The sequence below is a fragment of the Monodelphis domestica genome, chromosome 2 (assembly GCF_027887165.1).
Source record: "Monodelphis domestica isolate mMonDom1 chromosome 2, mMonDom1.pri, whole genome shotgun sequence".
NCBI classification, from domain to species: domain Eukaryota; kingdom Metazoa; phylum Chordata; class Mammalia; order Didelphimorphia; family Didelphidae; genus Monodelphis; species Monodelphis domestica.
This window is the reverse complement of record NC_077228.1, coordinates 481,393,466-481,415,721: the sequence shown is the minus strand read 5'-3', so window position 1 is coordinate 481,415,721 and position 22,256 is coordinate 481,393,466. Positions and strand designations below refer to the sequence as shown.

Here is a 22,256-nt window from a genome sequence, read left to right as displayed (position 1 = left end):
ATAAGAATCCTCTTGACAGAATAGCTGATGAGGCCTTTTAGCCTCTTTACTTGATGACCACTTGACCTTGACTGGCAGTTGATTTGTGCTGATTAAACCTTTTTAGGAAATTGATCTCAATATCTGTTTCTCTGTCCATCTTTCAGCTTTAATAGCTTGTTTTTTAAAGGTCAGGATGGAATTATTTTGCAGAACAATTTTTTTAAAAATTTTTCTTGCTTTGTATTGATTTTTTTTTTAATCTTTGCCTTCTTAGAATTGATAATAAATATTGGTTCCAAGATAGAAAGAAAATTGGTGAGGGCTGGACCATTGGGGTCTCACAGCTAGGAAGTGGCCTGAGGCCAGATTTGAACCAGACCTTCTGTCTCCAGGCCTGGCTCTCTATCTAGTAAACCATCTGGTCACCCCTTTTGTATTTTTAGTTTTTGCCCCAAGAAGTTGATGTTCTCTGCCAACACACAACTGATTCAGGGATGCCTCCCACACCAGTAATGCTTTGTTAACTATTTTTTTAAAATATTAAATTGTAAGGGCTAGGCATTTGGGCTTAAGTGACTTGCCACAGTTCACATAACTAGGAAGTGTCTGAGGACAAATTTGAACCTGGCTTCCCCCTCTCTTTAAATTTTAACCAATTTCATTTTTGTTATTAGTGGTTACGCCTCTTTCCTTATCCTTCTTTTACCTGATGAAATCTTTGAGGGCAAGACTGGCTTTTCATTTTCTTTGTATCCCCAATACTGAACAAATAGTCAGCATTTAATGCTTGTTGAATTGGAATGGGGATGGTAAAGTGGTTAGGTAGCACAGAGGGTTAAGAGCTGAATCTGGAATTTGACTGACCTAAATGGAAATCCAGCCTCAGATACCCACGGGTTGTGTGATTTTGGACAAGTCACTTCTATTTTCCTTAGTTGTAAAATGGGGGTAATGATAGCACTTACCTCAGGTTTTTTTTGAGGATTGGATGAGATATCAAGTGTTTAGCACAGTGCCTGACACAGTAGGTACTATATTAATGTTGGCTATTAAGCGATTTATGAGTTTGCAATAATGCACATTAATGGTGTTTTGCAAACAAATTACACAGGTAACATTAATAAGGAAAAATTCTAGTGTAAGAGTTTTCTAGACTTCTTTTCATAAAATTCTATAAATGCAGAGAATCAAAAAAGTGCATCTTGCTACCACTTCAGAGAGAGCCACAAACAGTGGAAGAGAACATAAATGTAAATCCTGATGTAATAATTGTTATCCTGGGCAAATCACTGAACTTCCCAGTCCCCTCCCTAAGCAACTTAAATATTGCAAAAATGGTTGCCAATCTACATTGGTGGAGGGTGTTTTCTTAGTATACCAATAGTCAAAGATCTGTTTAGGAAAATCTGGCTTGATCTCACCACTAGGCCTAGGGAGATAAACCAAGTTTACATAAGTGTCCTTTTGGATATCAAAATGGATTAGCAGAATGGGATGCCACTGAAACTTGGACTCATTTGGGGCTTTTGTAGTGGTTTGGAGTGAATCACCCACCAAGGAGCAGAGTCTGGGGCTGAATCTAGTTGGGGAAGAATATATGAATACAGGCCTAGAAGTTCACAGGAATGCAGGTGAAGAAACAATGAGTTATGCAAGTGACTTGTCCAAGGCTACCTAAAGGTTAAGCTGGGATTTGAAACCATTTTGTCTGCACGCCCAACAGTACTGATGCTCTGGTCCTCTTGGAGCAAGGGTTTCTTAATCATTTTTTGTGTTACACACCCCATGGCATTGGACCTCAAAATAACCTGGTATAAAGAAAACCAGTCATGCAGAAATGATGTTATTTTCTTTTCCCATCCAAGTTGACAGGTTAAGAATCCCTTAAAAAGGGATAGGAATCTCAGGCTAACCAGCCTTTGAGGGTCCCTTCTCAAGGTCAGGTTTATCTCTTCATCCTAAACAAAGTGACCACTAAGTCATCTCATTAACTGGTTGGGTGTCCTTGGACAAGTCACTTCTCTCTAGGACTTTTCTCACATAAAATGAAGAGAGGGCGGAGGGGCAGCTAGGTAGGTGGCTCCATGGATAGAGTGTCAAGCTTGAAGTTGGGAGGTTCTGGGCTCAAATTTGTTCTCAGACACTACCTAGGTATGGGATCCTGGTTAAGTCGCTTAACCCCCGTTGTCTAGCCCTTGCCCTTCTATCTTGGAGTTGTTACTAAGACAGAAAGTAAGGGTTCTTTAAAAAAGAGGGGGTGGTTGTAGATTAGGTGAACTAGTGTGACAGCGTGATTGATGCACTTTCTGCTCTGCTACCTAGACCTTGATGTCTAACATGAGTTTAGACTGGATAAGCTGGTGCCATCCCAGTTCTAACTGATGCTACAATTCTCTTCAGCTGTTCTTTACCATTGGTCCATGATGTAATCTGTTCTTGTCTTACAAAGGAGGAGACTGAGGCACTGAGTCAGTGGCTGGCTGAAGTTCATCGAATGATCTTTGGTAATGGAATGACCAGAACAGCATCCTTAAGGAGACAAATTTTTTTCTTTTTTTTTCAGGAATGGAGTTTGACTTAATACACATTATGTGCCTGGCACTGTTAAGCTTTAGGCATACAAAAAAGAGGGAGCAGACAATTCCTGAGCTCAAAAGCCTTGTGAACTAACGGGAGGCAAATTTATGCAAAAGCCTACATACAGGAAAAAGAGAAAATAGCCCTAGCCCTGAAGGTACTACTAAAAACCGCTGGAGGCCTTCTCCCTGGCACTAACTCCATTTTGACAAGAGGCCAGGACTAGCTTCTCCCCACCCCCAACTTCTCCAACACACCTGCATATATCACAGTTTCAGGGAAAAGTCAAACAATGACCCATATATAGAGAGCCCTGCATTCAGCTGTTTGAAAACAATGGATTTGATCCCTTTTGTTCTAGGTCTTCATGAGCTCTTGGGTATGAACAGGAGGGTCATGCCCTTAGCTTTCTTGTATATATGTGACATTTGGAACTTCCCCTTGTCCATCACAGCTGCCCTGGGTCTGGGCCCCAGCCCTAGACCAAGTTGAAATCGTTTCTCTTGAATGCCTGTGAAGTCTCCTTGCACCATAAGCCTGTGGTGGTCTCACAGATGCTGTCGCTAGAGGTGTTCCCTCTCCCAGTGTAGATGGACCATAGCACTGCATAGGAGGTTACAAGGTATATCCACCAGGAGCCAGAGTTTGGATTTCAAAAAAAGCCTGTCTTATAAATCAGTACCTGAGTCTGTCTGCCAGGACACTGTCAAAACCCCCATCCATGTTGCCCTCATGTAATTTTTTTGTCTTTTTCAAGGAGGACCTTTATTTTCAGCATAAAGGCTGGTAAGAATGTTTTTGCCTTGTGTCTTAGAAATCTAATTGAAAAATATTTTAAGTGAGAAGCTCAGGGCAGGAAGTGGCTTCAGGGTAAAAGGAGAGACAAAAGCTAATAGACAAAATCCAAGAAATGAACCAGCAGGAAAACAAATATCTTTAAATGAATTTGCAGTGTGGTGAATTTGCAGTGTAGACAAATGAAGTCCTTGACTTCATAGGTATTATGGAGGCAGAGGAAACCTTTGATTGGAATGTGGTTCTGGGTAGCAGGAAAGAGTGCCAGAGAGGCACTGTGCTAAGTGCTTTGCAAATAACCCATTTGGTCCTCATAGCAACCATGGCAAGCAGATACTAATATGATGCCTATTTCACAGTTGGGGAAACTGAGGCAAATAGGTTAATTGACTTGCCCAGGAGCACACAGCTGGTAGGTGTTTGAGGTCAGATTCAAACTCAGGACTTCCTCGCTCTAGGCCCAGTGCTTTACCACCTAGCTACCTTTACAAGTATACATTGTACAAAAGAAATCACATGGGTAAAAGATAGGTTAAAGAAGCAGTGTATAAAGAAATTCACAAAGAATTCTAGGAGCTGGAGGAGGGAAAGCATGAAGATTTGCTTAGATGAAGGTCAATGCAGAGATATTTTGTCATCCAAACATACTATAGGCCACCTAGACAGGAAGAAGTAGATGAATTTGGGAAACATTACACACCTGGCACAAAGGTAATATATAAATGGCACTGTGGATAGAGCACCAGGAGATGAGGGGTCCTGGGTTAAAATATAGCCTCACTAGTTGTGTGATTTTGAGCAAGTCACTTAATCCCTATTGCCTACTTATTGATTCTAAGACAGAAGGTAAGTCCTAAAAAGAAAAATGTTATACAATTGTGGGAGTCACTCCAATTATCTAGGCATAACTGGCAGTTTGGGGATAGTGCAGAAATAAATGACCATTGCCCCCTTGAATTTTAGGTAGAGGGGAGGAAAACTTATGTGATCTTTCATTCTTGTTTTTGGGAAAACATTACAAAATCTTTTCTAGAAAGATTAGTGAGGGTTCCTTTGAGGAAGAATAGCAAGAGATTTTGTGAGAATAATATCTGGAAGGCTAAAGCGGGGCATGGACTTTAATTTTGTGACAAATGCTCATGCAATGAAAAGTGGGCAATGGGAAGAGCCAGGCAGGGATTAAAAGTAGTGGTTGGCATGGATGGAAGATGATTGGATGGATAGAAGACATATTTTCTTGGCCAAGGAAAATGATCTTCAGGCACAGAAAGACAGGGTAAAAGTGGACCCAGAATGGGAACATGGGCAAAGATATGCTAAGTGATTCTTCATTGAGTTCGTTGTTAAGCCCAGAGGCACATCAGAATACTTAGGAGAGAATTTGAAAAATCAGTGATCACTGAAGGCTTGTGAATAAGGGAAGAAGTGCTGATGGTGAAAATGGGCAACTATCTGCTATCAGAGATGAGGTCAGAAAAGAGGGTACTGTAATAGTCCAGACAAGCAGTGATATAGATAGCCAAGGGATGGGGAGAGGTGGTTCTAAAAGGAAGAAATTCAACCTGTTTATGGTTATAGAAAAAAAATGCCACAGATCACTCATTATTGGAGAAATGAAATTAAAGCAACTCTGAAGTTCCTTCCACCTTACACCCATCAGATTAGCAAAGTTAATTTGCCACAAAATGTTAAATGTAGAAGGAGCTCAAGGAAAATATGTATATTAAGGGACTGTTGGTCTGTGAATTGGTTTGGCTTTTCTGGAAAATCATTTGGAACGATGCCCAAAGATATTAGACTACATACCCGTTGAACCAACCAGCAATAATTTAACTAGGTTTATAACCCAAAAAGATCAAGGATCAAGGAAAGAAAAGATCTTAAACATAAAAAATTAATAACAGCTTTTTTTTTTGTAGTAGCAAAAAAAAAAAAAGAATCCCAAAGACAAAAACCATCCAGGAAACTAGGGACCTATCAACTGGGGAATGAGCTGAACAAATTATGGTATATGAATAAAATGGAATGTTATTGCACTGTAAAAAATGAAAACAGGGCAGCTGGGTAGCTTAGTGGATTGAGAGCCAGACCTAGAGATGGGAAGTCCTAGGTTCAAATCTGACCTAAGACAATTCCCAGCTGTGTGACTCTGGGCAAGTCACTTGACCCCATAGCCTAGCCCTTACCACTCTTCTGCCTTGGAACCAATACACAGTATTGATTCCAAGATGGAAGGTAAGGGTTAAAAAAAATTGATAACAGTTTCAAAAGAACCTGAGAAGCTAGTGTGAATCGATGCACAATGAAGTATATATATCCAGGTTAACAGTTTGTTTTACAGCCACATCATGGTAAAAATGAACAATTCTGAAAGAATTAGGAGCCCTCATTGATGGCATGATCAAGAGTACTTCCAGAGGACCAGTGGTGAAGAATGCAACCCCTCTTCTAACATAGATATGACTGACTCATGGTGCAGAATAAGACACATTTGGGAACATAATTGGTGTGGGAATTTTGGTTTCACTATGCTTGTTTGTTACAAGGACAGAAGGAGGTGATAAGGAAGTGAGGGAGGAAAAAAATGCTTGTTAATTGGAAAAAAAATTTAAAGTGTTTCATGAATTTGGGAAACAAATATATTTAATAGCAAATGTCAGAGGTGTGATGTTAAAGTATTTTAAAATGTGTAGGGATTTCTTCAGAGCTTCTCGTTGCTAAGCAGTTTTGAAATTTCTCAATCTTTGTGTAGAGTCAAAGCATGAGGAACAACCCTAGGAGGGGGGTATCAGAGGGAGGAAGGAGAAGAAACTGAGTACTAGTAAGAGGGGGGAAGAGTATCCAAAAAGGGTCCTAAGTACCAATGAGGAACACTAAATAGGAATGAAAAAGTCTGTCTAGGTATCTTCAGTGCCTTGCTTTTTAAGTTAGATTTTTACCAGGGAGGGGAGGATGGGTACTAGGGATACAGACAAAGTACCAGATATTGGAACTGATTCCCAGTTAGTCAATCAATGAACAGCCAATTTATTAAAGGCTTATATGCCATCATTGTGCCAATAATAATAATTAGCATTTACATAACACATGAAGGTTTGCAGTGCTCTCTACATAGATAGATTGCTAATCTATTCTTACAACCCTGTGAAAATTAGGTGCTCTTATCTCCATTTTTACAGATGGGAAAATAGAGTTAACTTACCGAGGTCACATAGCTAATAAGTATCTGGATTCAAACTCTGGTCTTCCTGACTGGAGGGCCACTGTACCTCTTCTGCTTCAGTTGCTACCCTGAGGATACAAAGACAAAAACAGTCACTACTCTCAGAGTTCACATTCTACCCAAGAGAGAAAGTCTGAGAAGGAAAAGAAAAACAGAGAAGGGAGGAAGAGTGCCAAGGATGGGGGGTGGATGTGACCTTGGGCAAGTCTCTTAGCTTTCCCTGGCTTTGACATCCTGTTATCTGTAAAAAAGAGGGGTTATATGAGACGGTCACTAAGGTCCCTTCTCACTTTAGATCTGTGACATGGGGCAGCTGGGTGGTTCAGTGGAGAGAGTGCTCAGACCTGTAGTCTGGAGGTCCTGGGTTCAAAATAGGTCTCAAATCTAGCTCGCTGACCCTGTGGGTAAGACACAACTCCCATTGCTGAGCCCTTACTGCTCTTCTGCCTTAGAACCAATATTGATTCTATAAGATAAGGGTTAAAAAAAAAAAGATCTGTGACAGGATCCGGGTGGTCGAAGTGGGGGTGGGCTCTGCGTCACAGGCGGGGGGCGTGTGCTGGGCTTCTCAGCCCGGTGACACTCCGTCTGCTAGAGGGCGGGCAGGTGGGCTCTGGGGACTCCGCGATTGCCGGGCGATGCATTTCTGAACCCGATGACTGGGGCCAGAGGACCGGCAGCAGGTGGTCTCTGAGGGGAGGGCGGGCAGGTGGGCTCTGCGGGGGCGCCGTGACTCCGGGGCGATGCGTTCCTGCCCCCGATGACAGGGGCCCATGAATCACGCGGGGCTGGCACGGGACCCTGCCTGGCCCGTCCTTTGAAGGGACGTCCCCGTGGCCATAAAAGTGGCCTCCATCCTGTGGCTTCACGGCTAGAGGACTGTGGAGATGACGAGACTTGTGCTCCGGGTCGGTAAGTGTGTCCAGATCCCGCGATGCTTCCTCGCTCCCAGCCCCAGTCTCTTTCAGACAGGTGTGCCGAGTCCCCCGCTCTGCCCCGCCGACGCTCCTCACCTCAGCGACGAGAAGGGGCTGCGGGGAGCCTCGGGAAGGACGGACTCGAATGCTCGCGGCTCTCCTGCAGAGCTTCTCTGCCTCTGAAAGGCTGGGCACCTCTCCGGGTGGCTGTGAGGGGTCGGGGCGGGGGGAGGGGGCTGCTCCCGTGGGAGTTTGGGCAAATCTCGTCACTTCCTCGGGACTCCGGCTCTTCTGCCAAAGGGGAATACAAACATTGGCACTCGGACCCTGGTAAGTGTTCATGTTAGGAGGCTCAAATGAGACAATATGCATTTGATTAATGGGCAAATAAAGCGCTTAATCCCGTCTGCCTCAGTTTCCTCATCTATTAAATGAGCTGGAGAAGGAAATGGCAAAGACTAGCTGTGTGACCCTGGGGAAGCCGCTTAACCCTGTCTGCCTCAATCTTTTTCTCTGTAAAATGGATTGGAGCAGGAAATGGCAAATATTAGTTGTGTGACCTTGGGCAAGTCATTTAGACCCTACTTACCTCAATTTCTTCATCTGTAAAATGGGCTGGAGAAGGAAATGGCAAAGATCCTGGGAAAGCCACTTAACCCTGTCTGCCTCAATCTTTTTATCTGTAAAATGGGCTGGAGAAGGAAATGGCCAACCACTCCAAGTATCATTGCCAAGAAAACCCCAAATGAGGTCATTGAAAAATCAAAGAAAGAGCTGGCTGAAAGGGCTTGCACAACAAGGATGACTACCTTAGCTATTCTCTGTGGATGGTCATTGTTAGCCAGTCCAGCCCTCTTGTTTTAGAAGGGAGGCTGCTGGGCCCCAGAGGTAAAGGCTAGCAACAAAGCAGGGGCTCCCAGCCCAGTCTTCTGCCTCCCTAGCCCCTGTGTTGCCTGTGTAATATTTTCCTGTTTCTCCTGCAGGTTTAACCCTCATGCTCCAGCTCCAGCTGGGTAAGGATCCTGGACCGGCTCTCACCCCCCTCCATCCTCCCTGTACCCCCCTACACCCCTCCCCTACCCCTATGACAGCCTCTCTTAGATGGCTCAGGGCCTGCTGGGAAATATAACCCACTGGGAGGTCATCAAGTCCTGGTTTGGTCATTCAAGTCCTAGCTGTGTGGATTAAGCCTTTTGGCCTCTCTTAGTTCCTGCCTTCCCCCCCACCCCCCACCCCCTGCCCTCCCCAACCAGGTAGCTTTTATCTATTTTTTCCCACTTTAAACATTTTTCAAATTACACGTAGAAGAATTTTTTGACAATTTTGAGGTTTTTTTTGACATTTTAAAATTCAGATTTTCCCCCTTTCCTTCCTGAGGCAGTTCCACCTCCCTTGGACTTAATTTCCTTAATTATAAAATGAGGGGATAGGCTAATTAGTCTCTAAATATTGGTTCCAAGGCAATGGGGGTTCAGTGACTTGCCCAGGGTCACATAGCTAAGTATCTGAGAACATATTTGAACCCAGTGCCTCCTGCCTCCAGATCTGGCTCTTAAGCCATTGAGCCACCTAGCTGCCCCTAATTAGTAATTAAAACCCCAAAATCCTTACCTTCTGTCCAAGAATCAATACTAAGAATGAGTTCTAAGGCAGAAGAGTGGTAAGGGCTGGGCAATGAGGGAGAAGTGACTTGCCCAGGGTCACACAGCTAGGAAGTCTGTGAGGCCACATTTGAGCCCAGGCCTGGCTCTCGGTCCACCTCACCACCTCGCTGCCCTTCTCCCATTTCTAAAAGCCATCTCAGTAGCACAGCTCCTCCGGGCTGTGTCCGGCCTGCTGTGGGGAGTCCATCCCGTTGTGCCTCCTCCAGTAATGCCTGCTCTCCTGTGCCAGGTGCCTCCTTCAAACTGGTGTGCTACTTCACCAGCTGGGCCCAGTACCGCCCGGGGCCTGCCTTAGTCTTCCCCAAGGACCTGGACCCCCATCTCTGCACCCACCTGGTGTACGCCTTTGCTTCGATGCACAACAACAGGATTATCCCGGGAGAGAAGGATGATGAAAAGGAGATCTATCCACAGCTTATCAAGCTCAAGGAAAGGTCTTGTGTGGGGAGAGGGCCAGACGGAACCCTAATTAGCAGTATGAATCGAGTGACTTTTCTCTAGACTCCAGTTTCCCCATCTGTAAAATGACAGGCTTGGCCTAGATGGTCTCTCAGGCCCCTGTTGGGCCTGGCCTTCTAGGATTCTAGAAGGTGTGAGCCCTTCTCTCCTGTTTTAGCATCAATTCTAAGAAGAGCAGTAGAGGATAGAAAATCAGGGGTAAGTGACTTTTCTAGGGTCACACAACTGGGAAGTATCTGAGGCCAGATTTGAACCTAGGACCTCCTGGCTCTCCATCCACTGAGCCACCCAGCTGCCCTGAGAGATATTGGGGAAGTTGGGTCCCCCTAACACTGCTGCCCCTGTATCTTTCCCTTTCTACAGAAGGGAAATGTATAAATAGAGGTAGAAAAAAATGGAAAAGCCAATCGATTCTCAGGAAAGCAGCAGTCTTGGGATTTGCCCATTTTCTAAGTCTGACCAGAAATGAACAAAACAATCTGGAGTTAGGAGAATAGGATTCAAACCTTGTTTCTGCCTCTTATTTGCTCCTGAGGGCAGAGAGCCCTCTGAGATTCCTCCTATCTCTTCTTCCCCATCACAGAAACAAGGAACTCCGAACGCTGCTGTCCATCGGGGGCTGGAACTTTGGCACGAGCAGGTGAGGACTCTCCATTGTCACCCCTTTGGTTTGGGGAATCCCTTGTTTATTGAGTTTATTGAGGACCACCTTTGCCCCCAAGCCTTTGCCTGTGCCAGTTGGTACGTCAGCCTGGTACTTCTTTGGAGTTCAGCCCAGGAGACCCTGTGGGACCCTCCTGATTCCCAGATCTTCCCCACAGATTTACCACAATGCTCTCCACGCGTGAGAACCGGAAAAGCTTCATCTCCTCAGTCATTGACTTCTTGCGGAAGCACTCCTTTGATGGGCTTGATCTTTTCTTCCAGTACCCGACATTTAGGGGAAGTCCTTTCCAGGACCGGGACCGGTTCTCCTTCCTGATCCGAGTAAAGTCTCTCTCCTGGGGTTAGAAGGGAGAGGGAGACTCTGGGTCAGGAGTGGAGATGCTTTGGGGGAGTCCCCTGAGTCTGTACATCTTTCTCATAGCCAGGGAAGGTGGGAATGGTGGTTTTTATGACAATAAACAAAATACTCCCAACCCCAAAGAAGTTTATGAGAATGGGCAAGAGTCCTGGCTGCTTTCCCTTTGGCCCCTTCTCTCCATCCCTGTCTGCCTCCATTGCCTTTTCCTTGGAGTCTTTAACCCTGCTTGCCCCACTCTGTCCATCCCTCCTTCCCTGGTCTCCATCTATGCCTTTCCTGGCCTCCTCTTCATGGTCTGCCTTCTGTGCTTGCTTCTCTCCATCTGCCTCCTTCTCTACTGGTCTCCCTTACGGTTCATGTCTTTTCCCCTTCCTCTCTCTGCTTGCTTCTCTCTCCATCTCCTTTCTCTAGGAACTCCTGCTTGCATTCCGTAAAGAGTCCAAGGCCACTAGGAAACGCAGGCTGCTGGTCACTGCGGCTGTGTCTGGTGACTATCACATCATCAACCTTGCCTATGACGTGGCCTACATTGGCAGGTGAGGAAGCGGGGATCCTGGCTACTTCTGGAAGCACAGAATCTAAGAAGTACACTCTAGTGCAAATGGATGATGGACCAAAAATAGAAAATAAAAAGAAATGGGTGCTTATGTTGGTTACCCAACAAGAGAATGCATTTCAAGGTGGAGCGTAATGGGAGAGACATGGGAGCTCCATAGCCAGGCAGCCATTGGTCCAGAAAGACTTCATTGGAAGGAGAAGAATTTTAAGAACTGTTGGAATGATAGGGAGAAAAAGTATGGCAGAAAACTCAGGCCCCCAGGATGGACTGGTAGAAAACAGCAAAGGAACAACTTTGGGATAAAAAGCTTCTGCCTTTTTTCGGAATGAGTACTGCCTGTTCATGTTCTTCCACAACTTTCCTTTCTAGTATTCTGGATTATATCAGTGTCTTGACTTTTGACTTCCACGGAAGTTGGGATATGGTCACTGGGCACAATAGCCCCCTGTATGGATCAAGTTGGAAAAGGAAGCAAGGAGACTACTTAAATTGTGTAAGAAGTCGGACATGGGCTGGTTTCTACTCCTGGGTCTAGGGGAATTGGTGGCACTCCCACCAAGAAAGAATAGACAGGAACCCATTCTCACCTCTGCAGGAATTTGCCATGAAGCTGTGGGAAGAGAAGGGAGCTCCCCGAGAGAAGCTCATCATGGGGTTTCCTACCTATGGACGTACCTTTGACATTCTGAGCTCTAACAAGGGAGTAGGGGCTCCTGCTTTTGGACCAGCATCCCCTGGGAATTATACTCAGGAATCTGGGTTATGGGCTTATTATGAGGTAATTAGGGGAGATCTTTCAGGGAGGGCAAAGGGCACCTTTGGAAAAATCCTACAAGCCAGATATTTTTGTGTAGTTGGGAGAGGGGTGGCTGGGGAAAGAAGTTGAGGTGGTAAAGTATGGTCTGAGACCTTGGAAATGCTGGGGATAATCTCAGTGTGTGTGCAGAGGGTAAGGAGGATGTATTCTTCCCTATGATCAGTGCAATGAGGGGAAGAAACAGAAAAAGGTGCTTCTAAATCCATCCTTTCGTATCTCACAGAAGTAGAGAGGATCAGAGATAGGCTATGTGTCCTTTAAAGAGCTATCTTAATTCGAGTGACCATTGTACATACTGGATGTGCATAATAACTGGTGAAGCTCCACCTCCTGGGAAGAAGGGAGAGTCTGGGGTCCTTTGGTCTTCCACCTCCCTGGCATGCCAACACATGTGCTTTTCTCTCCCTTCACCATACATATACCATATATGCCTAGTTAGTCTTCAGCTCTCAGGGAGGATGGTGACCCCATAGACCACCCCTCCCTCCATACTCATCACCTCTGCTCATGTCTCTCATTCACCCCACTCTTATCTGTGCTTGGTCAACAGATCTGTCCCTTCCTCAAGAAGGCCACTGTGAAATGGGTTGATCAGCAAAGAGTCCCCTATGCTTATAAGAAGAATGACTGGCTCAGTTATGATGATACCCACAGCTTTGCTTATAAAGTAAGGATCTGACTCTTCCTTCCTCAAGGTTCTATGGGGCTCCAATTCTTGGGGACACCTAACAGGGCCCAATGTAAGAGTGGTTCTAAAGAGTGTGTGTGTGTGTGAGAGAAAGAGAGACAGAGAGAGAAAGAGAGACAGAGACAGAGAGAGGAAGGGAGGGAGGAAGGGAGAGGGAGAAAAAGAGAGAGACAGAGAAAGAGACAGAGAGAGAGAAGAGAGAGAGGAGAGAGAGACAGAGACAGAGAGACAGAGACAGAGAGAGGAGAGACAGACAGAGACAGAGAGAGGAAGGGAGGGAGGGAGAGGGAGAAAAAGAGACAGAGAGAGAGACAGAGAGGGAGGGAGAGGGAGAAAAAGAGAGAGACAGTGAGAGAGATAGAGGGAGGGAGAGGGAGAAAAAGAGAGACAGAGACAGAGAGAGAAGAGAGAGAGAGGGAGAGGGAGAAAAAGAGAGAGGGAGAGTCAGAGACCAAGACAGAAAGACAGAGACAGAGACAGACCCATACACAAAATCCAAGTGAGATGGGGAGGTCAAGAACGAGGGAGACTAGAAGTAAAATGAATCCTCAATGGGAGCCTTTTGTGTGACTCTACAAGATGGCTCACCGAGCCTCTGTCTTTGAGAGAGAAAACACTCTAGGGATGAAGAAAAGGCCTGCTTGTTTGTTGGGAATTTTCCCACCATCCAAAGTGAACTCTCTCTCTCTCTCTCTCTCTCTCTCTCTCTCTCTCTCTCTCTCTCTCTCTCTCTCTCTCTCTCTCTCTCTCTCTCTCTCTCTCTCTGTTTCTCTCTGTCTCTCTCTCTCCCTCTCTTCTTCCCAATCTCTGTCTCTCTCCCTGTCTCTGTCTCTCTGTTTCTCTCTGTCTCTTTCTCTTTCTCTGACTCTCTCTCTCTCTCACTCACACACACACACACATACACACATGCGCATGCACAGAGAGAGAGAGAGAAACAGAGAGAGAGAGAGAGAGAGAGAGAGATGGAGAAGGAGGGAGGGAGAGAGAGAAAAGGGGGGAGAGAGAAGAGAAAAGGGGGAGAGGGAGAAAGAGAGAGATGGACACACAGAGACACACAGACAGGCAGGACAGAGAGAAAGTTGGCGTGTTAGAGTTACTTTGGGAAGTAAGCAGCTGTCTTTTTCATGGGATTTGGTTGGGGGCATACAGGAAAGCCTCTGCTCTCAACCTTTGACACAATACCGATGTCTAACCTTCCTCTTTTTCCTCAATTCAAGTTTCATTCCTTTGGGTTGAGATGCTAGTTGTGAGTAAAAGCATTATAAATACCCACAGCACAGCACATTAAACCTTGATTAGATATTTACACCTTAGCGTGGGTTAGTGGATCCACTCCTTTCCCAGAGTTAGATAGATGGGAGAGCAGATTTGGCAGAAGTGGGGAAAGAGAGACATCAGGACACAGAGTCCTGAGTAGCTGGGGAGCCCTGGGCAGTTAGGAGGCTGCTCAAGAACCCTGGCAACTGAGGGGACGTGAAAGAGGGGAGTACCTAGTATTTGTAGCTGGGAGGGCATAAAAATACACTTTCCAGACTTCACGTATTTTATGTATTACTGGCCTTAGGCTAAGAATACTTTAAGAACAAAGATGGTCTCTTTCCTCTAACTTCAAGAAACATTTTCCCATTGTGACCATCCAGTACTTTCTGCACCCTGGGATGACTGATGCCGCTTGAGCACCGCAGTATTCTTTAGGTCAATGGGAGAGTCTTTGGTGATATTCAGAGAGCATCCATGCCACAGGCTGGCCAGCCTGACATTCCGTGACTCGGCCTTTGGTCCTCTTTACGGATTTCCACTTACCTTCTCCAGTCTCCAGCATCTTCTCCTGTCTCCCATCTTGGCCCAAGTACATCAACAGCCTTTTTTGTCATAAAGGAAAGTGAACTGTGGTGTTTATAGTCAAGCAGGCAGGGGGTAGGAGCAAAGGCTAAGAGGGAGGCAGGCAAATGGAGTAATGTGTACACCAGGATGTCTGGAGCAGAGGGCTGGTGTAAGGGAGTAGGATTTGAGAAGTAGGTTTGGGCTGTTATGGAGGGCTAAAATGCCAGGCTTCGGTGTTTCAGCTTTGTAGGCAGTGGGAGGCACTGAAGGTTTTTGAGCTCCTGTTTCCTACCTATCTAGCCTTGGGAAAGGATCAGACCCGCTAATTCATGGTAAGGTATCTTAAATACTAATGATTAAAACACGTCCAGTCCTCCTTAAAAGCCTAAATCAGTCCTTCATTGTGTGACATAGATCCTACATTATCCAAAGCCATGACAGCAGAGCTTGGGCTGAGAACCCAGGGACATACACAGGAAGGTCAACTGCATGACATGATGAGGCATTAGAATGGATGTTGTAAAGATTAACCTTTGTAAGCCATCTTTTTGCATGCCTTTCTCCCCCTGCTGTTAACATCAATAATAGCTAGTACTTAAATGGAACTTTTAAGGGTTGTAAAATATTTTGCACATTTCATCTCATTTAGTCCTTTTAATAATCCTATGTGGTAGCACTATTATTGTTCCCACTTTACAGATGAGAAAATTGAGGCTAAGAGATGTCAAGTGACTTGCCCAGGGTGTCACAGCTAGGAAGTATCTGAATCAGGATCTGAACTCAGGTCTTCCTGACTCTAAGTTCAACACTCTATCCCCTCTGCCACCTAGCTTCCCCCTGGTTGTCTATGGGATCAAATCTAAACACTTAAGCTTTGCTAGTTTCTATGAAACTGGAAAGATTTAAAATATAATCCTGGCAACAGAACTAACCTAAGAAATACAGCAGAAGCCCTTCACTGGTGGGTTGGACCTTAGACATTTCATATTTCATGATCACTCATGAAACCGAGAAAAATACAGATGGCTCTTGGTCCCATAAGGTCTCCTTCTTCTACTATGGTGATAGTCTTGTGGTGGCAGAAAAGAGAGTGAAGGGTTCTAAGGATTACATAGGAATTTCTCTTTAAGTACTATTGCATATAAGACCGTGACTTCCCTTCCTCCCTTCCTTCCTTCCTTCCTCCCTTCCTCCCTTCCTCCCTTCCTCCCTTCCTCCCTTCCTCCCTTCCTCCCTTCCTTCCTTCCTTCCTTCCTTCCTTCCTTCCTTCCTTCCTTCCTTCCTTCCTTCCTTCCTTCCTTCCTTCCTTCCTTCCTTCCTTCCTTCCTTCCTTCCTTCCTTCCTTCCTTCCTTCCTTCCTTCCTTCCTTTCTCTTCCTCCCTCCCTCCCTCTCTCCCTTCCTTCGTCTCTCTCTCTCTCTCTCTCTCTCTCTCTCTCTCTCTCTCTCTCTCTCTCTCTCTCTCTCTCTCTCTCTCTCTCTCTCTCTCTCTCCAATGAAATAAACCTAGTTATTACTTTTGGATAAACTAAAGAAAAACATCCTTCATTTAGATTATGACACATAGTTATCTGGCCTTTCTAATTAATTCATCCATCAGTTCTCTCTGGAACAGACTGTGCAGATGACCCAGGTCAGAAACGAACTAGAAAAAAAGAGAATATATTGGGACGAGTCTGGAGATTTGCACAGTGCTATTTAGTAACAGTAATCTCCTCCCTGTTGCAGAGGCCCATCTGTTTTGAGGGAAGAAAGAAGGATTTATAGGTCATAGATGAGAATGATCATATTATTGAAAGAATATTGAGTTTGAGGTGGAGTATTTATGAGGAAATGTTCAGGAGACAGTTGGAGGTAAAGAACTGTAAAAGAGTTGAGGACAGACATGACAATCTGGGAGTCATCTATGTGGCAGGCATAGCTGAAGCTATGAAAAGGGAGAAAGTGTAGAATGAGAAGATCAAAGGGTTTTGGAGTATGTCTGCATTTCACAGACAAAAGTTTCCTAGAGTTAGAAGGAATCTTAGTGATCACAGATCAAAGAGTCATAGACTGAGCGCTGGGTTGAACCTCAGAGGCCATCTAGTTCAACCCTCTCATTTTACTGAGAAGAAAACTGATGCTTATAAAGGTTAAGTGACTTACCCAAGATAACCCAAATGGTAAGTGGCAAAATTGGAATTTAAACCTAGTTTGACTCCAGTCCAGTGGATCCCCCCTCCATTGTGTCATTTTGTACCAAAATAACTTACCATCCAGGGAAGTGACACTCAGAGAGGTTAATTTGTCCAAGTCATATTGCTAATGAATTCTAGGACCAAGATTAGAACTTGATTAGGTCTTCTGACTAGTCTAGCATTTTATTTTGTACTGAACCTGTGATTTCATTGCTTTAAGAAGTTCTCAGCAAGGAAGTCCCTCTACCAAAATATAGAGGCACCCTCTCACCTTCTCATCTTAGAGAGTTATGTGATCTATTCAGGGTCCCACAACCAAAATGTGTGTCCTAGGTAGAATTTGAACCCAAATCTTCCTGATTTAGTGTGGTGATGGGGTTTAGAATGCTTTAGAAATTAATCTTCAGAAGACTGAGACAAGGAAAAGAAACTGTGACTCATCCTTGGCAGTTTTTTTGAGTATCAAACTTTCCTTCAAGATCATATTCACTATTCCACCTGACCACAAGAGGAGAGGGTGGCTTACTGGCTGCCCTCTTTGTGTTCTCATGGGTTGGTAGTCTCCTCAGCAGACTGAGGGCTCCCAAAAGTCAGAAACTGTGTCTCCTCCTTCCTTGTCTCTCCCATAGCACCCAATCTGTATGGTGCTTGGAACAGTGAGCCAACTAACAGTTATTTTCTTTCACAGGCATGGTTCATAAGGGAAAAACAATATGGAGGAGCCATGGTATGGTCCTTGGATCTGGATGACTTCAGGGGCTCTTTCTGTGGGCAGGGTCGTTTCCCTCTTGTTAATACGTTAAAGGACCTCTTGACTGAGAGTAGTAAGTTAAATGACATCTAGCAGGAAAGGGAACCTGGATCAAGTCCTGTTCAGGCTCTAGGGTGCAAGAACCCCAGGCCTCTTCACCTGAGCCTTGCAGCAGACATGTAATGGGTCTTGGGTTTGCTCTCATATCTTTGACTAGGGGTTAGAGTTGGGATTGAGAGTTGGCGCTGCTGGAAAGAAGCTTGGAGGTCAATCTAATCTACTTGCTGCATTTTATAGACGAGGAGACTAAGACCCAGGGGAGTCAAGCACTAACCTAAATTCATACAGTCAGGGGAAGGCCTGGAACTAGAATCCAGACCTTTTGACTCTTAGGCTATGGCTTTTTCCATTCTGACAGGAAATTTCATTTATCCAGTGCCCTGCAAAACATGAATACTCAGGAAGTATCTATTCAGGGCTCAGAGGTTGCTCCTTCAGAATACTTTGAGGAAGGGCCCAATTCACTCATGAGGACAAAGAGAACCTCATTGAGGTTATGGTCAGATTGGCAATAGCTTTTAGTTAAGTACAAAGGATAGAAGTACAGCTGGACAGTTGGGAGCTTTTAAAAGTGAGAAGATGTCCTCTAAGTCATGTGTAGCTCAGTGAGAGCCATTTTCAAATGCCCCTGGGGTAAGAGAATGTAGACTAGCAAGAGGAAGGGCAAATTCCTTAAAAGCTATGAAATACAATCCCAAGTAGACTTGGTGGGAGTTTGGGGAAGGGGGGGAGATCAGAAACAGGATTCCAACCAACTCTTTATGCCCTAACTCTAGAGTTCCACTCAACTCTTCCACCTCCAACGAACCTCCAGATTCCTCTTGATGTTTCTACTTTGACCCCTCAAAGGAAGACTTCTCCCCATCAAGAAATGCCAGGACCTCTTAATACCACCCCTTACAATTTGGAGGTGACTCCAACATCTTACCGTAATTCCAGCACTCAGAATGTACACAAGCTGAACTTTATTACTCAGTGGCTGAAGAAGACCTCCTCTGCTCCTAGATATACTACTGTTCCACCTGTTGGTAGCACCCCATCTCAGAGCATCCACACCTTGAAAGCAAGCACCCAGGTTCCACTGAAGAAGACCTCCTCTGCTCCTAGATATACTTCTGTTCCACCTGTTGGTAGCACCCCTCCTCAGGGCACCCACACCTTGAAAGCAAGCACCCAGGTTCCACTGAAGAAGACCTCCTCTGCTCCTAGATATACTTCTGTTCCACCTGTTGGTAGCACCCCTCCTCAGGACACCCACACCTTGAAAGCAAGCACCCAGGTTCCTGGTAACCCCACCATTCTCCATGTAGATAGGAAAAGCCCCCCTACTGGCTCCACTGTCCCTTCTCACAATTTTCCCATCTCCAAACCAGTACCCCCCACTACAAACCGGAATACTTCTCTGTAGATATAGAAAAAGAACCTGTGGTACCCAGAAAGAGAAGGGAAAACTCTGGGCCTTCTGAAGCTGCAAGTGTTGGACAAGTCTCATTTGTTAGAATAGAGACATGAGGCACCTGAGCTCATCTTTTTAAAACATGTTGTTTTTTTTAATGAATAAAACAGATGAATTTAAGAATTCTGTCTCTGTCTTCCTATTGTCACAACATAATAGCAAATCACTTATGTAATGATTACTGTATTCCAGGCATCTATGCTATGCTATTTATAATTATTATCTCATTTTTTCCCTCATAACAATCCTGGAAGATAGGTGCTGCTATTATCCCCTTTTTACACATGAGGAAACTGAGGTAAACAAGTGGCATGCCTAGGGTCACACAGTTAGAAAGTGTCTGAGGCCAGATTTGAACTCTGGTCTACCTTCCTTTACCCCAAATTTCACATTTCATGCTTTTGTAAAGGCCGTCTTCCCTGCCTGGAATGCATTCTCTCCTTGTCTCTGATGCTTAAAATCCTTCGTTCCCTTCAAGAGTCAGGTACCAGCCGCGATAAGAATCTTTACTTGCTGTTTCTTGCTAGTATGGTCTCTTTCCTCTTCAAATGATTATGCAGAAATATTCCTGTTTTTAGACAGCTTCTCAGGTGTCTTATATCTGAAATATATTGAGAACTTTGTCAAATTGCTAAGAATGAGAGACATTCCCCAATTGGTAAATGAGTAAAAGATATGAACAGACACTTTTCAGCTGAAGAAATCAAGGCCACATAGAGGTACATTAAAAAAATGCTCTACATCACTAAAGCCCTGCAAACACTGTTTTCCAAGGAGATCAGGGAAAGAGGAAAAGGACTCACATATTCCAAGATATCGGTAGCTGTTCTCTTTGTGGTGGCAAGGAATTGGAAATGGAGGGATGCTCACCGATTGGGGAATGGCTGAAGAAATTGATGTGGGAGAAACACACACAAGTTTGTAGCAGGGTCTTGCCCCAAGAATGGAAAACTCAAACTCCATTCAATCCAGAGAATTTTTTTGTAAGTAGAGATGCTTCTGCGCAGTATGATACCCTCATAGTTGGGGGAATAGTCTGGGGGCTAATGAGGTAGTCCTAGCCTCTTTGGAGCTTGATAGCATGGAGCAGCAGCTCTGCTATAGGGTGGCAGCTTCCTCTGAGGAGTGGAGCTACCACTCCCTATGGCTCAGGGGTGGCCTATTTCCTGGGGTCTGGTGGCTTAGCATCTCCCTTTCCAAACTCAGATGGAGGTATGTTTTGGGGTTTGTTGCCAGAGGGAATAAGGAGCATGCTTAGGATTGGGGGATTCTTCTGGAATGCCAGAATTCCCAGTGAGCAAGTTCCATGTTCCTCCATTGTCCAATTTTGACAGGGAGAGGTCTTGCTGCCCTTCCAGAGTGGGAACATGGGGAGGGGATGCAGTACATTGGAGGACCACTATAGGTAATTAATTATTTTTAGAACAATATAAGCAATTAATAAAACAGTAGGTACAAAGCTGATGCCTAGTGTAGAATGTGACAGATCTAGTACACAGAGTGGATAATTGAACAATTTACAATTCTTGTGTGAATAATGCTGAAATTACAGGTTTTGCAGTTGATGTTTAACTAGTGATAACTTGTGAGAAATGCAAGATTTCCAAACATGTTCCTATTACCACCCCTTACAGCCCACTGTCAGCCCATATCAAAATTGTGGTACACGATGGCGATGGAATACTATTCCACCATAAGAAACGAAGGACAAGCTAAAAGTTTGTAAAAGTAGAAAGAACCACACTAGAAATGAACAAGGAGGTGAGTAGAACCAAGAGAACATTATGCCCAGCTTCAGAATCAATCCTGGAAGAATAAATTGTGAACGTTACCCCCAAACAGTGATCTGAGAGGGGAAAACAAGAAAGACTTAATTTGTATGAACATGTTGGTCTCTCAGACAATATCTTCTGTGATGCAGGGAGGGGACACTTGTGGATGGGATTTATTATGTAGATAGGAAGAAAAATAAGCTTAACATATAAAAGATTTGTTATTTCATTTATGTACAGCCTTCTTTTCCTTTGTATATGGATGTGCTTGCTTTATTTGGTTTTATAAAAAAAAATTCTCCCCCCTTCCAAAAAAAAAAAATCTACCAAAAAAAGACATCTGTTTACATGCTATATCCCTACTGTTAAAATGTAAATTTCCTGAAGCCAGAGATTTTTTTGATTATCATCTATCTGTTTTGCCTCCTTACCCAAAGCAGGACGTTTGATGGATTAGATCTGAATGAACTCAACTCTCCCTTTGCTTTGCTGCTTTCCACAATTTAGTTCTTCCCCAAGTGATGATGGCATGGCTGTCCATCTGCAGTTCAACCCTCCCCCAGGAGATGGTGCTTGTCCCTTTTCCCAGAAGAATTGTTCTCTAACCAGATCTGTATGGAACAAGGCTCTGAGAATGCTATTTTCCATAGGTGGTGAAAACACATTCCTTTTATTCATACTATGACCCATGACCCAACTAAATATATAGTTTATATATTTAGATACCAAATCTTTATCAGAGAAATTTGATAGAAAGATTTCATCTCATTCGACCATTTCCTTTCTTAGGTGTATTTTTTTTTCCTGTGCAGGAGCTTTTTAGTTTCAAGTAATCAAAGTTATCTATTTTGTCTTTTTCTCTTGTTTGGTTAAGATTCCATCTCCTACCCGTAGCTGTGAGTGGTATATGTATGATCCACTTCTCTTCTATTTTTTAATAGTCTGAATTTTAATATTAAGATAACTTATCTATTTAGAATGTACCGTGGAACGTGTTATAATGTTATAATGCCTATGCCTAATTTCTTCCAGGCTGCTCTCCAGTTTTCCCAGCAGTTTTTTATTAAAGCTTTTCCCTAGATGACATGTTTTCTGTTTTATCAATCATTGGGTCATTGAGTTCCATTGTTTCTGAATCTACTTTGTTGAATCTGTTAGTTGATCTTTCTATTCTTTAACCAATGTCAGATAGATTTTGAACTGATAATTAGTTTATGAAATTATGAAACAGGGAGAGGCAAACTCAATTCTTTGGGTATTCACCAGGAAAGGTCATGATAGAAGCGGGAAATGAGACTAGTTACACTCTAATGATAACTACAGAGGGCGAGAGACAAAAAGTACAGTACCAGCAGTGGAAGGGGCATGGAAGCAGATGTTGTTGGGGCAGGGATGGGTTGGTGAGGGAAGGTAGATAGCAGAAGAAAGAGAATGGGGAGAGGAGAGGAAGAGAGTATCACTCCTATAACCATAGATTAGAATTGAGAGTACAAGGCATGATGGACCTGTAAAG

General features: G+C 44.2%; 1 protein-coding gene across 3 annotated transcripts; it reads left to right on the top strand.

The window, feature by feature from the left end:
• The first annotated feature begins 119 nt into the window (after positions 1-119).
• Positions 120-19,094, top strand: LOC100033120 (oviduct-specific glycoprotein). 3 transcript variants are annotated; one of them, XM_056819204.1, is made up of 11 exons: positions 120-7,489; positions 8,478-8,507; positions 9,388-9,592; positions 10,201-10,257; positions 10,439-10,604; positions 11,053-11,177; positions 11,570-11,693; positions 11,796-11,978; positions 12,568-12,684; positions 17,393-17,528; positions 18,292-19,094. In XM_056819204.1, the coding sequence occupies exons 1-11, from the start codon at positions 7,465-7,467 to the stop codon at positions 18,921-18,923; spliced, it is 1,800 nt and encodes a 599-aa protein (XP_056675182.1). In that variant the 5' UTR covers positions 120-7,464; the 3' UTR covers positions 18,924-19,094. The 3 variants fall into 3 exon arrangements, with proteins under 3 accessions (XP_056675182.1, XP_007485198.2, XP_007485200.1); XM_007485136.3 differs by having other exon boundaries at positions 120-7,824; XM_007485138.3 differs by having other exon boundaries at positions 120-7,824; positions 17,393-17,431; positions 18,292-18,488.
• The last annotated feature ends 3,162 nt before the right edge of the window (positions 19,095-22,256 follow it).